General features: G+C 45.4%; 2 protein-coding genes across 5 annotated transcripts in view; one reads left to right on the forward strand and one right to left on the reverse strand.

Moving 5' to 3' along the window:
• The window catches only part of LIN52 (lin-52 DREAM MuvB core complex component), a 48,026-nt gene extending 45,290 nt beyond the window's left edge, over nt 1-2,736 (reverse strand). For 2 of the 4 annotated variants that reach the window (XM_069783911.1, XM_069783912.1), the window contains exons 1-5: nt 2,608-2,736; nt 2,426-2,500; nt 2,224-2,261; nt 1,664-1,730; nt 554-637 (exon numbers count right to left, since the gene is read on the reverse strand). In XM_069783911.1, the coding sequence (XP_069640012.1) occupies nt 554-637; nt 1,664-1,730; nt 2,224-2,261; nt 2,426-2,500; nt 2,608-2,626 (283 nt within the window). In that variant the 5' untranslated portion in view covers nt 2,627-2,736. The remainder of the gene's footprint in view (nt 1-553; nt 638-1,663; nt 1,731-2,223; nt 2,262-2,425; nt 2,501-2,607) is intronic. The other 2 variants (XM_069783910.1, XM_069783913.1) reach the window with 2 other exon arrangements.
• Nucleotides 2,737-2,987: 251 nt separating this feature from the next.
• On the forward strand, nt 2,988-15,066 carry ALDH6A1 (aldehyde dehydrogenase 6 family member A1). The gene is made up of 12 exons (XM_069783915.1): nt 2,988-3,097; nt 3,337-3,399; nt 5,913-5,987; nt 7,359-7,520; nt 8,115-8,193; nt 8,743-9,045; nt 9,745-9,866; nt 10,111-10,300; nt 10,970-11,151; nt 12,615-12,794; nt 12,984-13,082; nt 13,530-15,066. The coding sequence occupies exons 1-12, from the start codon at nt 3,035-3,037 to the stop codon at nt 13,632-13,634; spliced, it is 1,623 nt and encodes a 540-aa protein (XP_069640016.1). The 5' UTR covers nt 2,988-3,034; the 3' UTR covers nt 13,635-15,066.
• Nucleotides 15,067-15,267: the final 201 nt, after the last annotated feature.

Raw genomic sequence — 15,267 nt, forward strand, 5'->3', positions numbered from 1 at the left:
TTCTTCAAAAAACTGATAAAAATTGGCTGTTTGTAAGTGGGATGAAGGTGAACTTTAGTACTCAATTGACATCACCTCCTGCCATAGTTGAGTGTAGAAAAAAGTAACAGCTACAGAAGCAGAAAACAGTATGAACACTAAGTGGTAGGAGAATCCTATACCCAAGTGAAAGTTTCACTGTGGAAGCAGTGCATGAAGTTTGACAGAAGTACTGAGAAATAGCTTTAGTATCTGAGGGGGAAATTAAGCCAAGTGACCTGATTTATCTAAGGCAACATTACGTCAGGAACAGAACTCTATGTGCCACTAGACAACACCAGATTAGACATATGACCACTTGTTATTTCTGCTAAGAAGTTTCCCCTATGCAGGTAGGCTGTAAGTTGGAGATGTAAGCTCAGTCTCTCATCCTGTTTTGGAAGCTCACCAGCTGTGACTGTCAGACACTTGCCAAATCTGCCAACGCACCTTTCCAGCTACAAATGTACCACGAGCGCACGCTTTAGTGAGAAGATTTGCAATGCAGTCAGTCACATCTGCATACAGCACTTACATTCATCCAGTCCCAGCTGATAAGCCAGGTTCTGCAGCCCACGAACTTTTTCCATCAGGTTAGCTGTAGTGAGGCTCCCCAACTCTAAGGAGAGAAAAGTGTGAACTTTAACACTGTCTATAGCACTCTAGTGACCGTTTGCCTGTTTACTACTTCACAGAGCACTTTCAAGTCATACTTCTGACAAGATCTATTTCCAGTGAACAGAGTATATTCGAAATTCAAGCTGATGCTACCCCTGATTTTAACATACTGAGAAAAAACGAGCTTTCTCTACTGAAAAAGACAGCCAAGGATCTGGTTCATACTGTAATCTGCCACCGCCGCAATGGGCAACTTGCCCCATATTTTTGAAGTTCTTGCAAGTTCACATTGCTGCGTGAACAAGCTACAAAAGAGTATGCAAGGGAATGGACTTACTATACATTAACAATGTGTGTTTAAGTACATTTCTTGCAGCAAGACAAAGTTAGTTTGTCCCACTTTCACTTTGGAACAGTTTATCTGGAATTCACACGAGAGGCAGAGCATGCTCAAGGATATTTACTGCAAATAGCTGTAACATGCAGCAAATCTACATGCCAGCTAGCCTTTCTGTAACTTGCTCATACAGCCTTACCATTTGATTAGAGATCTTGGGTCTATGAGTGAAGACATATGCATAGCACACCTCTAAACAAGTCAATGAACAAGTCTAAGCTGCTCACCAAGTTTGATCAGCTGAGGCCCACCAAAAAATTCATGCCACTTCTCAAAATACAGGAGATACCCACTATACTTATGCAGTGAGAGATCGGTAGGCGAGGTAACTGAAATACATGTAACGTTACACTGTTTCAACTAGTTCTTGCATGCTTGCTTTGAAAAATCAGCCTGCCACTGGTACCTGGATATTCTCTTGGAGGTAACTGGATTAATGAAAAATGTGTATCATTAACAAGATAAAGGACTCCTGAGCTAGAGATTCTGCAAACGTGAGAGCTAGAGATCTAAGGCCACAGGGCCACCTTCAGAACGTTTAAAGAACAAGTGTTTTAAGCCTCTTAAGTAAATACTGAATTCCCATCTGCTTTAGCAACCTTACTTCCTGCTCACGATGTCCATACTCACCCTTTAACATATCGATATCATCATTTTCTAATTCAGCCATCCACTTGGGAGGAGAACTTGTAATAGGCTATTTTGAAAAAAATAAAAAGTTCATACTCAGACAAGGGCATTTTTAGAATTATACAAAGAAGTTTGATCTCGTATTGAAAACTAGTTACACTGACAGCAAAAATATGAGAGTTCCAGGTGCTCTGTAGAGATATTTTTTATGTTTGATCTTGTTTTCTAGCTTTCCCTGGACTTTTTAGAGTTAAAAAAGGCACATTACCCCCCACAAGCCAAAGTCAGCGTGAAAAGCGGGATTTCCTAAAGTTGAAAGCCTTTTCTTTCTTGCAAGGTGTAATTCTCATTCACTGCAAGTTGCATAAGGTATCTTAAAAAAACCAACCAAACAAACATGAGAGAGACATTAAAGCAAAAGGATGACGCTAGCATATACTGAAGTTATAACTGAGATACGTTCTACAGAACAAAGATGTAAAGCCCACGAGAGCAAACAGCAGGTCTGCCCCCGCACGGGAAGGGGGGAAACGCGACAGGCAAGAGCAGCGATCACTCACGCTTTTGAAGGAGGCGGCGAACTCGGCAACGCCGGGCACTGGGAAGAGAGAACGAAGGGTAGCGGGGGGTGAGCGCCTCTGGCGGCGGCACCCCGACCCCCCGCCCGTCCCCCGGGGGCCCAGCCCGGCCGGCGCAGCTGCCCGAGGAAGGGCCGGGCCGCGATCCTCCCCCCGCCAGCCGCCAGCCGGCCGCCGGACTTACGCTGCTCGGGCCACAGGTCCGGGGAGGCGCGGTCCAGCTTCTCGAAGCTCAGCAGCGAGGCCTCCAGGTCGGCACCTGCAACAGAGGGGGGGGTGAGGCGCCGCCCAGGCCCCGCCAATGGGACGGGGAGCGGAGCGGAGCGGAGCGGAGCGGAGCGGCGCTGCCCGGCCCTCGCGCCCTACCGTCCGCGGGAGCCGCCATCTTGCCCGCCCCACGTGACACGCCGCCGCTGCTCGCGGGACACCCCCTCCCCGGCACGTGACCCAGCCCGAGCGGGAGAGGAAAAACAAACCACCCCCCGAAGCCCACGTGTCGCTCTCGCCGCCACCGCCAGGAGGCGTCGCCGCGGGGCGGCGCTCGGCCAATCTGAGCTCGGACGGTCAGTGGGCGGCTTAGGTCTCGCGGCCAATCCACGGCGCGGAGCGGGGGGCGGTGGAGGTGGTGGGCGGGGCCGACGGGCTTCCTGGCGGCGATTGGCTGCGGGCCGCGAGGGCCCCGCCGGAGGGGGGCGCGGAGCGGGCGAGGCCGGTGCGCGGGAGGCCAATAGAAGCGCGGGGGCGGGGCGAAGGGGGACCGTCGGGGGCCGCGGTGCAGCGACCATCGGTCGGGATGGCGGCGGCGGCGGCGGTGGCGCGCGGCGCCTGGGGCGGGCGGCGGCGCGTGGCGCTGAGGGTGAGGCGGCGGCCCCCGGCCCCGCAGCGGATCCCGCGGCTCGGGGGGTGGGCGGGCGCCGCGGCGGGGATCGCGGCCCAGCTGGCCGCGGGGCCCCGTGGGTGGGGCGGTCCCGAGCGGGGAGTAGCCGATGGCGCCGCGGTGAGGCGTCGGTGGGCGCTAGCCGTACCCGCGGCGGGGGGCGGGGGCCGGGGCAGTCGGGAGCCCTGAGGCCAGTCTGTGCTTCCCCTCCCGTCCAGCTGTCGCGGAGAGCCGGTGCCCCCTGGATCGCCTCAGCCGCCGCCTTCTCCTCCTCCTCGGTGGTGAGTGCCCGTCCCGCGGAGCGGAGCCGGCGGGCGGGGCAGGCCGCGGGGCTTGGGAGGCGGCCCCGCCCGGGCTGAGGAGAGGCCGCGGGCGGGGGGAGGGCGCGGGAAAGGCCCGGACGCCGCCGCTGCCCTCGGCAGCCGGCGGAAGACTTCCCTCGGGTCTGCTCTTGCAAGGTCGTTTCTGCCAGCTCAGCTCCCCTCCCCTCCCCTCGCCTCGCCTCCCGTGGCTCCGGGTTGGTATTTCTGGAGCAAGCGTTTGGGGCTGCCCGTGCACGGGGCACGGAGGGCCCCCGTGCTCAACGGGGGTTAAGGAAAAAAAGTTCAATGTCAGACTTGTTTGACGCCGGAGCCACGAAGTGCGCGGTTGGGCAGCTCCCTCCGCTCCGGGAATCACCTCACCTCACGTTACTTCTTGTAGCGAGCCCTGCCTGGCTCAACAGGTACACCCAAGGGCGATATGTTAGTTCAGTTAATCACGTCCTGATTAGTTTTCTCCGTGTTCCTTATGTAGCATGCATTGTGCTACATGTACACCAGCCAATTTTTTTCCCCAATTTTTAGATTTCTTTTACCGTGTATATCTCTTCAGTAAGATCAGCAAAAATGAAATTCAGCAAAAGAATATATGACTAATGATAATGCGTGAAAAAAAGATTGTTTCAAGCTGTGTGGACTGGCCTCATATCATCTATTTATGGCAGAGAGAGGATCTGACTTTCTTTGGGTATTATCAAACAACTTTAGCTGTCATAGCACCTTTTTTCTTCTGGTATCCATGGCTGTACACTTTCCAAGTTCTAAACAGCTAAATCATGACTCTCCAAACAGTCTGCTTTACTACAGTCCTTGTTCCCACAGCAGGCTTATTCTCCACAGATGAAAGGTGGTGATCTTACAGAGAAAGTGCAATCAATCTTAATTCAGCATTTCCTGGCTTGCTTGAAATATTTTTTCTTTGTCTGTGCAATTGTCTAGATACCCCTTTTTAGCAATTTGAAAAAAGCATAAATTCCATTGCAGTGAAGTCCACATGGGTCATAAAGCACTGGGGCTTGTAGGTCCAGTGCAGATACATGGCACTTGGGCCAGTGGAGTGACTGATAGCGGTAGGAGTTTGTCATTCTTTAGACCAGCACTAGAAGACCATTTCTGACAGTCAGGAAACTCAGTCAAGTTCCTGCGCTTCCTTCCAGGTTCTAGAGGGGATTGTGTTTTCATAGGCACAGACTTCTGCCTCTCTTTCCCAAGAGTAGTTCCAGCTACACAATCATCTGCAACTTTTTATTTTTGATTCACTTCTGGTATTACCTCCCAAATCACTAGGTCTTGCTTATCCATTAACAGTCTTACTTTACACTTCTCATCCTAGCTTTCTCATCTCCGAGCTTTCTCAGCTTGCTGCAACTCTTATTGCTGTTCACTTTTTTTCACTCTTCTCCACTTTTCACTGTCATTACTTGTCCAGCCAACATCATTTATGTTCCTGATTCTTCCTCTGATCTCTTTCCCTTCATTACACCTTGGATAGCATCCCAGTCCTCATCTCCCTCTCCTAATTCCACATCCTAATTTCTTCACAGAGTTCCTGACATGTTTGGGTTTCTATCCCAGTTCTCTTGATCCGTCCCATTTCTGTTCTTCACCCAGCAGATCCATTTCCCCTTCCTCTTACCTGTTCACCTCAAGCCATTGTTTTGTGGCATGATTAACTGGTTCTTGCTTTCTCCTAGTTCTCTCCTTACCTCCCAATATCAACTCCTAGTTTCTGGTTTCTTAATTTATACAGTCCCAATCTGTTTTTCTGCATGATACAGTTTTGTTGCCTATTCAGTGCTAGTTACAGCTTCTACCTCTGGTACCTTCTACCTTCTTTCCTTCTGCCCTACGTTTACCTGAACTCCTGATTCCAAACTTTCTTTTTCTTTCTTCTGCATCTGAGTTGGAAAGTTCTGTCTTCTGTGCTGCCTGCCAGGACAGTCATTGTGAACTCAGCAGATGCAGGTTCCTTGCTCTTAGTTGCAGGACCACACGGGGAGTGGGGAAAGTCCAATTTTATGCCTGTAGCTATGAGCTGGAGAGATGAACCTACTTAGTGGCTTGATGGAAAGGAAGCACAGCACAGTGTGCACTGGGTACATGGAATTCTCACAAGGTGAATTCTTAAGTGTTTCTTCTGAATATTTATGAATTGTGGTTTTTCAGTTTTCTAACTTAGTAAATATTGGGTGATTAAGTAAATTGAAATAGTTCTGAACATAAACATAGCAATGTATTTTTTCTATAACTGATTTTAGAAAGAATTTTGGTGTAAAGTGAGAGAAAAATGGGGCAGAGAGCATGACAAATTTCAGCCTAAGCAGTTAGCTGGGTCTTGCTGTAAATACTGGATCTAGACTCTCTAGTGGGCAGCGTAGCAGTAAATGATGAAGGCTTGCATGTAATAAGGCACACTGGTATTTAGGCACCTTGAGTCAAAGATCACTCACTGTCCAATGTTTTGTCCTCCGCAGCCAACAACCAAACTCTTCATTGATGGGAAGTTTGTTGAGTCCAAAACTACTGAATGGATTGATATCCACAACCCGGTAAGTGAAGTGGTCTCAGCTTATATATTAGCAATCACTGTGCAGCAAGGATCTGTGCCTCTGTTCAAGCATTTGGTAAAAGGGGAAAGTACATACATTTCTTGAGAAAGGTTTAGACTTGGAGCTTAAGATGGATTTAGCACTGTGTAATTGCTTCTCGATTTTCTTTTCACATGAAATGTCAGTCTTAGCAAAGTGATGACCTCCTTTATCTCCCCTGTGTAGTAAACCCCTGATCTCCGGAAAGGAAGCTTAAACTTGGCTTACATTTTTTTTGGTCATAGAAAGGCTCTGTGATCAGTATGTCAGATTTCTGAAGGGTTTCTTTCACCCTGTATGTGAAATCAACCGGGTGTAATTTGATGCCAGCTGAATGTGAAGCCCTGACAGAGACTAATTTCACTCTCAGACCAAGGTAAAAAATCCTGACAGCTGAAGCTCCTCTCCTTTCAGAGAGCTTCTATCTGTGAGTGACAATATTCACAGTGAATTTAGAGGCTGGATGCTATGCAATGCAAAATAGTCTTAGATTAGTAGCACTTGTACTTGTCTGAGTCCCCTGCCAAAGACAAATGGAAATGAGGTTGCACTCAGAATTCTGACCCCCCTAGTAAGTATTTGGACAGCAGTTTCGAAAACATATCTATGTAAAGCCCTATTTTGATTTGCTTTGTGGAAGTGATTGGAGCAGCGAGCCATGTTCATGAAGTTCATTTGGTCTCTATGCAGTGACGAACATTCTTGTTTAATTTTCTTTCTCTTGAGTAGTTTCTCTCTTAGTGATGTACCTGATGTTTTTGTCATGTCAAAGCAGATTTAATTTTTAAGAGTGCGTTAGAAGGAGATTAAACTGGCAAAGACAAGCTTTTAAAGTTAAGATACTGTAGAACTAAGGTTGCTTGTAAAAATCTTACTTTGACCTAGTGGTCTAGGTAAACTAACATCAGTGCCAATTGCATAGTTATACACTGTTTTTTCCAAAGGAAGCTTGCCTCATTTAGTGTGCAAGAGGGACAGCAAATGAGCCAAGATGATGCAGAGGAAAAAGACCACAGTCCACAGAAACCTTTGCCTTACACTCTGTATAAGCTTCAAGATAGACAAGTCACTTCAACTCTAACTTGGAAATCAGCACTGCATTTGCAGCTTTCTGGGTGCCTAATTTGAGATGTGTGGAGTGGAGGTTTTCAGAACTATTCCAGTTGTAGCCCAGGCCTTTTGTGTGCACCAAGGAAGGAGTTTCTTTTGTGTTGTCCCCTCAGAAGTACAGCTCCTTGTAGAACAAGGATATTAGGTGTGTGGCGTGGAGCATTGAATGGTTGGTAGGGACAGGTAGAGATGAGTTTTGATGCGGTTTGTTTTTTCCTTCAGGCCACAAATGAAGTGGTTGGCCGTGTACCAAAAGCCACGGCCAGTGAGATGGAGGCAGCTGTGGCTTCTTGCAAAAAGGCTTTTTGGAACTGGTCAGAAACATCTGTTTTGAGTCGCCAGCAAATCTTCCTGCGTTATCAACAACTCATCAAAGACAATCTGGTGAGGCACCACGGCTGTGTGTGATGGCTGTTGCTGAATGCATTGCAATTGACTTTAGGAATTAAATTGAGAGACTTGGTGTTTACAGAGTTCTTGATGAGGCGTTGTTGCCATGATTGAGGAGCCAACTGAGACACTGTTGTTGAGAGGTGTAGCAAAGCACTCTCCATCAAATGGGGACAGAGAGGCAGTGCTTCTTAGGCAATATTATTCTGCATTTGCCCCTTTACCAAAAGACCACAAGAGGAACTTTCAGCCTTGATGGAGAATGTGCCAGTTGATAAAGACAAGTGGGACAAGTATGTTACTATGTCTTTGGATTTCCCTGATTGCTTTTTTGGTGTGTCTGTGGTGTGACACCTGAAAGCTGTAAAGGACAAGCCAACCCACGGTTGTTTTTTCTAAAATGTCACTGGTGTGGCTTATTGGCTTCTTGTCTGCAAGGAGCACATCAGTCAGTGTAGGCTTTTGCACGTTCTGCCCAGTCTGTTCATTGTGATGTTCAACTCTCTGTTAAACTGTCTTATCCCTGCACCCTATTTCATGGGCAGGCACTTTTCTAATGTTCATAAACTTCGTGTTTTCCATTTTCAGAAAGAAATTTCAAAACTCATCACCTTTGAGCAAGGGAAGACCCTGGCTGATGCTGAGGGAGATGTGTTCCGAGGCCTCCGTAAGCTGCTGGCTCCTCCTGTTAAAAAAGGGGCTTTAAGAATCCATAGGAAGGGAGGAGGTCTCCTGAGCAACTGATTGCTCTGGTACTCTGTACATGTAGCTCCCTTCATAGCCTCCTACTGAAAGAAAGGGGGAAATTGTAATTCTGACCTGGAAAGTTCCCTTACATAGAGTTTTCTTAAATCACTTCCAAGTTGTTAGATTCTTCCTTTTCCTAGGAGTGACTACAAATTGCTGTAAAGGGATAAGAACTTCTTGCTTGGGCTCAGATGTCTAAGGTACAATAATACTATACCTGTGCTTCTTTTACTGGGGCTGTTATGTCTGTGGTCCTATCACAGTGACATACAATGCACTCAAGAGGGAATCCACTCACAATGAGCTCACAGTGCTTGGCAGAGCAAAGGGATTTTCTGGAGCACAATGAGTTTTAAGTTGTGGGAAAAGAGGCTGGAAGAAAGACTTGGGTCAAGGCAGTGGTGAGAAGGGAGTTCGGGGACTAATTGTTAACAGATCATCCAGTGGCATATTGCCCTTTCTGCTGCAGAGGTGGTTGAACATGCTTGCAGTGTGACATCCCTCATACTGGGAGAGACCATGCCCTCCATCACTAAAGACATGGACACTTACACCTACCGTCTGCCTCTGGGTGTGTGTGCTGGAATTGCACCGTTCAATTTCCCAGCCATGATTCCTCTTTGGATGTTCCCCATGGCTATGGTTTGTGGAAACACCTTCTTGATGAAACCATCTGAGCGTGTACCAGGAGCACTCATGTTCCTTGCCAAGCTGTTTCAGGATGCTGGTGCCCCCGATGGGACCCTGAATATCATCCATGGACAACATGAAGGTAATAATAGCCCTTCCTGGGAGATGGCTGGAGTCTGTAAGTGTTGTATATGTTCAGTGGAGGTATTGTTTGGAGAGTCTGGTACTGCTGCTGTTAGATAGGTTTGGACAGATGCTTCAGCCCTTTTGATGGACATGAAGGGAAGTGACTAGAAGATTGTCTGCCATCTTGCACCAAATTTTTCAGGAGATACGGTGGACAAAATTTTGGGGGCTGGGGTCAGAGTTCCCAAGGCATGTAAGTGCTCAAATTCTCTTTAGCAACCTAAGCTCCAACTGAAGTAATTAGATAAATCATCTTGGTTTCCCAAGGAGGCCTAAACAAGAATTAAATGTCTCACTGAATATACAGTGGATGCCAGTATTCTAGCTCCTAACATGATATTTTTTACAGCATACAAGTAGTTTCAGAACATGAGGATACAAATAGACAACGATAACTTTGCTTTGGCATCGCTCAGGTGCCTTGGGAGATGCCCAAAGCATGAAGAGATGGCAGAGAGCCAGGGACAGGGGCAGGAGTACATGTCCTGAGGAGTTAGTGGAGAGATGCATAGACAGGCAGTGGGGGAACTCAGATGTAGGAAACACAGAGGCAAGAATTTCGGTAAGAAAGATCCATGAATTTAGCACTGCGGGGATGGGAACAGAGGGAAGCATTTGTGCACCACAGTTATAATGTATTATTTCCTATTTGAAGCTGTGAATTTCATTTGTGACCATCCGGATATCAGAGCAATCAGCTTTGTGGGATCTAATCAGGCTGGCGAGTACATCTATGAGAGAGGATCCCGGAATGGCAAGAGAGTCCAGGCCAACATGGTAATGCGTCTGAATGGAGCACACTTCAGCACATAGACTGCCTCTGTCTCCTGTGAATGTTGAGACTTAACGCTACTCAGCAGCAGAAGCTGACTTTGCTACTGATAGTTAAGTGATGAGGCTGCCCTTCTTGCCAGCCTGTTGGTAGCAGAGTCATAGCTACTATATGAAGATATTGCCAGAGAGCTAGAGAAGTGGGCTGGGGTGGTTAATAATGGGAGACTGTGTATGTGTTATATTTCAGGGAGCCAAGAACCACGGTGTGGTGATGCCTGATGCCAACAAAGAGAACACCTTGAACCAGCTGGTTGGAGCTGCTTTTGGAGCAGCTGGCCAACGCTGCATGGCCCTGTCTACAGCAATTCTAGTGGGAGAAGCTCAGAAATGGCTGCCAGAGCTTGTGGAGAGAGCCAAAAATCTACGTGTAAATGCAGGTACAGACTGTGATAATTTCTTATGAGGTACTTCTGTACAACTGTACCTTTTTAGGTTGGTGTATCTGCCTTACTGCGGTGTGTCCCTTGGAGCTATTGGCACCATAGGTTTGATGTGTAGGGGTAGGAGCTAGCAGAATGTCTGGACTGGGAAACACAGCCCTAGACTTGGAGGTAGGAGTATGTAGGAAGGCTTGGCAGTATGACTGTGATGCAAGGTTTACAGGATCGGTCTTGTTTCAACTGGAGCTTTGAGGTTATGTCCTATGTTTAACTCAAACCTACCAATTTGTAGTAAGCATGCAATAAAAAGGAAAAATGGAAACAAGTACTTTGGAAAAACTAGACTGTTATTAATTCTAGGAGAATTATCTTTCATTTATGTTCAGTGAAGTCCTGCAAAGGGGAAAAGTTTCCTTTCTGAGAAGAATCTATTGAATTTTGGCTTCCCGGTGATCTAAAATTATGCTTATGCTTATGACTTCTCTTATTTGTTGATTATGAGAGTTGCACGCTATTACTCCTGTTCATTAACATCTCAGATCTTTGTTTCTCTGTCTCAGAAACGTCAGGATTTTCAGATCTTTTCTGCCAGTGTAGTTATCTCCACGATGCCTGTGAAGAGGAAGCTGTCAGGGTTAAAAACTTGGCATCTCTGCCTCTTCACAGGAGACCAGCCTGGAGCAGATCTAGGGCCTCTAATCAGTCCCCAAGCTAAGGAACGGGTTTGCCATCTGATTGAGAAAGGAGTAAAAGAAGGTGCCAGCCTTCTTCTGGATGGACGTAATATCAAAGTGAAGGGCTATGAAAATGGCAATTTTGTTGGGCCAACAATCCTTGCCAATGTCAAGGTAAGATGACCGAAACCAGTGCTTGATAGTGTATAACCGAAAAACGGGTTACCCAAATCAGTCAGTAATCAATAATCACCAGCTAGAAAGCCCATAAATGGCTCAGCCTTCCCTTGCACAATTCCAATGAAGTGCTCATTGTAATGCTGTCGTGGAGGTGATAAAAGAATTTGCAGTAGTGCAGCATACTCTGAATGAGGTTAATGATCTTAACTTGAATAGATTGCAGCCAATTAAAAGAAGATAGGGGCAGTTTGTACTGTGTTAAACTAGATGTCTGTTGAGCATCCGTCTGTAGTAATGGCCAGCAGCAGATACCTAAGGAAGAGTATGATGAACAGCCAAACTTGAAATTTTCCTTCCTCCATTACACATTCCTGCAGTTTGCAGTTTAAGTACTTGCAGAAACAGAAGTTAAATATTTGTGGAAATCTTCACGAGAATAATACAGGATAAGGTACAAAATCTTTGTTGTTGAACATATTCGCAACTTCATTGAGTCAACCTCTCAACATAATGCATGGTGTGTAACAGATGGACACTACTATGGGGCAATATTCTTTAGCAGGTACATATCCACGTGAGTTTTCATACCTAAATTCATTCTTTTATGTTTATGCAATTAGCTGGTGTGATTTCCTTAACATTTAAGTATTCATTCCTCATGGGCCTTTTGGTGAGTGATTCCATGATAGCAAACCAATCTTGACAATTCTGCTATTGTACTTTGTATTCTTAGGATTTTATTGATTTTATGCTATTACATAATTCAGGCTTTTAATCTGTCTCAGAATTTTCTTGCCTAATTTTCATTAAACATCTTAAAATACTTCACTTTCCTGAGATGTGTCATAAATATTGTTAGGTATTCAAACCCAAAACTTTCACTGAGATTTTGTGATTCTTAGTTTTCTTATACAGTGGTTAATAATATCGTAAGCCACGTAAAACTTATACCTTGTCAAATGAATGTTTTGTAGTTTGCTGTATTAGCTATTAGTGATTAAGGTACTCTCCAACTGGTGGTTTTTTTATGTGTCAGACGTTGCTAATTATCAGACATTAATCCTGGACACTGAGTTGGAAAGGACAGCAGGTTCTAGTCACTTTGTCAACAAGAACTGAAGTAAACTAGCCTGCATTAATCCCCGTCTTAATCAGCCTTGGTCAGAAAAAATCTGTAAGAGAGGTTAGGCAGGCAGTAAAAGCAGAAGGTGCTCTGGAGATGAAAAGTGATGCCCTCTTTAGTGGACGAGATAGATGGCAGGGCATGGGAAATGGTGAAAAGGCAAAGAGGACTGAAGGATGGCCTGTGGCAATGCAGTATAATGGGTGATCCTAGGAATATCCTGACCATTAGCAGCATGTGTGTTTATTATATCCTGTTTACGAGGATATTTTTATTATATCCTGTTTATTATATCCTATATACAAGCTGTTTTTTCTGCTGTTTGTCTTGGCAGCCAAACATGACTTGCTATAAGGAGGAAATCTTCGGGCCTGTCTTAGTGGTTCTGGAAGCAGACACTTTGGATGATGCCATTGAGATGGTGAACAATAACCCCTATGGAAATGGAACTGCAATCTTCACCACCAATGGAGCCACAGCTCGGAAATATTCTCACTTAGTAGACGTGGGGCAGGTATGTGCAAGCTAAAATTGTTCTTAGTACTCACCATTTACAGTGGGTAGCCATCCAGCTGTACTGACTAATCACTCGGCGAAGAGTACCCAGCCTCTGATTTAAGGAAAGAAAATGCGGTAACTTTTGAAGAGTACTCTACAATCTGCTATTTCTTGTGATTAATATGGCAGCTTTCCTTTGGTTTAGGTGGGTGTCAATGTTCCAATCCCAGTACCTCTGCCCATGTTCTCTTTCACCGGGTCTCGTGCTTCTTTCAGAGGGGACACCAATTTCTATGGCAAGCAGGTAACTTACTGATTCAGAGTACTCTACTGGGTTGAATTGTGATAAATCACATTATAAATGGCAATGGGGAGATTGTCATCAGACCTCATGAGTAAGGAGACTTTGAAGCCATCTCAACCAGGAAACCGAAGTCTAGCCAGTGATCACAGCCACCATAACGCATGTTACAGTAGCCAATTCCTTTTTTTTTTTTTTTTCCTTAAATATAAAAAAGCAAGTCTTTTTCCAGGAGATTTAAGAAGGGAGTAAGAACTAAGTAGTAGGCTTTCTCACAGAACCAGCATCTTTGGGGAACTGGTAAAAGGAACAGGCTGACAGGAATTGTTCCCACAGAGGAAAACTCAACCCTCTGTAGATAAAGCAAAAATTGTTTGATACACCACTAGTGGAGACCTGAAGAATTCATAAGGCCAAACATCCGATCCATGTCTCTCTCCTTTCCTGCAGGGAGTGCAGTTCTACACACAGCTGAAAACTATAATTTCTCAATGGAAAGAGGAAGATGCCACCGTTACCAAGCCTGCTGTGGTTATGCCAACTATGGGAAACTAAATCACCCCTTGCAGATGCTGTTCCTGGTGCCCTTCTCCTTCTATGCTGCACTTTCCAGCTTTGTCCTGACTATCATCATTTCCTTGGGAATGAATAGAAAGCTCCATTTTCTCAAGGACCTCTGTTTCTGTGCAGATCAGGCAGGCTCATGTAATGCACAGTCTGGGCTTACTGTTGCTGTCAGTGTTTTTTGGCTAGCTGAACTCAATTTTTTTTCCCACAACCTATGACAGATGAAACAACCCTATCTAATTGAAAGGGCAGACAGTGAGATTGGTCTTAATTTGTGTTTCTTTCCAGACCCTCTGAACTTGAACATTACTCTGGTTTCCACTTCAATATCTTTAGCCTTAGTGACTCACTCCTGGCTACATCTCGTAGCATTTTTCTTTACCTCTTTATCTTACATGTTAAGATTTTGAGTTCACCTTACTCAAAGATGAGTACTCATTCTGAGTGACATAACTGGGACACCTTGGGTGTCTCATAGAAGTGACTTTACATACAACGAAGACAGCAAGTTTGGGAGTTGAAAATGTCAGTCTTTCATCTGTTGAGCAGTTTCCAAAACACTTGGGAAATAGCTTTCTAAGGATTTTTCAGGAAATCATATTTGATTGCTTGTCTGAGGATGAAAGAAATTCCTTGGATGGTACAGTGACGTTCACTGTGCCTCTGACAGCTTGAAAACTTCTGTTCCTGTTGTGCGCGTGGCTTGTATTCTCCAGCTTGCCAGCAATTCCGTTATACCTGAAGTTGTTTGGTGCCTTTTTACTGTGCTAACGGATATGTGCCTACAGGTCCTGTAACGTAATGAAACTGTAGAAGCAGAAACATAAGCATGTCTATGTATCTTTGCGTCACAGCATCGTGTGGGTGGAAGGTGGAGTAAGTAGATGGGTCAGTAGGAAGAAAGAACACGTTTTTTAATCACAAAGCAGCCAGGCCTGTTCTCTTGGTTTCTTTTCCTGACTATGGCTGTATTTCTTGTGTTTGATTGATTGACTCCTTGTCACATTTGCTCAAACACAGTCATGTTCTCTAGGGACTGCAGGTCCCATTACTAGAGAAGGATAAGACTTGGTATACTGTGTTTTTAAGAATCTGTGCATTTGGAGCTGGAGAGCCTATATTTTTATTCCTGGTTCCTAGGTGATGCAGCCATGAGGGATCTGCAGGGAACTCATTCAAGCACCTATGGAAAATAATATTATTCTAATGATTGTAACCATTACTTGTTCTAATTAAACAACCTCAATGTGAACACTTTGCATCCTGCCTTCTGGTAAAGATGCCTTGTAACTGACAGTTATGTATTAGTGCAATTGCTGTGCATTCACTAATGTTTGTATCTTGGTTTTTTCCTCTGCTATTCCCTGGAGGGAAATTCTCACCTTGCAATTTGATTACAGATTAAAAACATGCTAATACATTTCTGCAGAATATGACTGCTCCTTGGTAAGACATTATAGAGGTGTGATGTTGACTTTATTCCCCTTTGCAAAGGCTGGTCTGTGATTCCTGTAACCCATGTATACATCTTCAAGGACCTCTGTACCATTTCCTCGTACAGCATTTCAAGGAATGCCTTGTTTCTGTTTCCACATACACATCATTTGATCACAAAAACTCC

This window comes from Haliaeetus albicilla, chromosome 5 (genome assembly GCF_947461875.1).
Source record: "Haliaeetus albicilla chromosome 5, bHalAlb1.1, whole genome shotgun sequence".
Taxonomy (NCBI): domain Eukaryota; kingdom Metazoa; phylum Chordata; class Aves; order Accipitriformes; family Accipitridae; genus Haliaeetus; species Haliaeetus albicilla.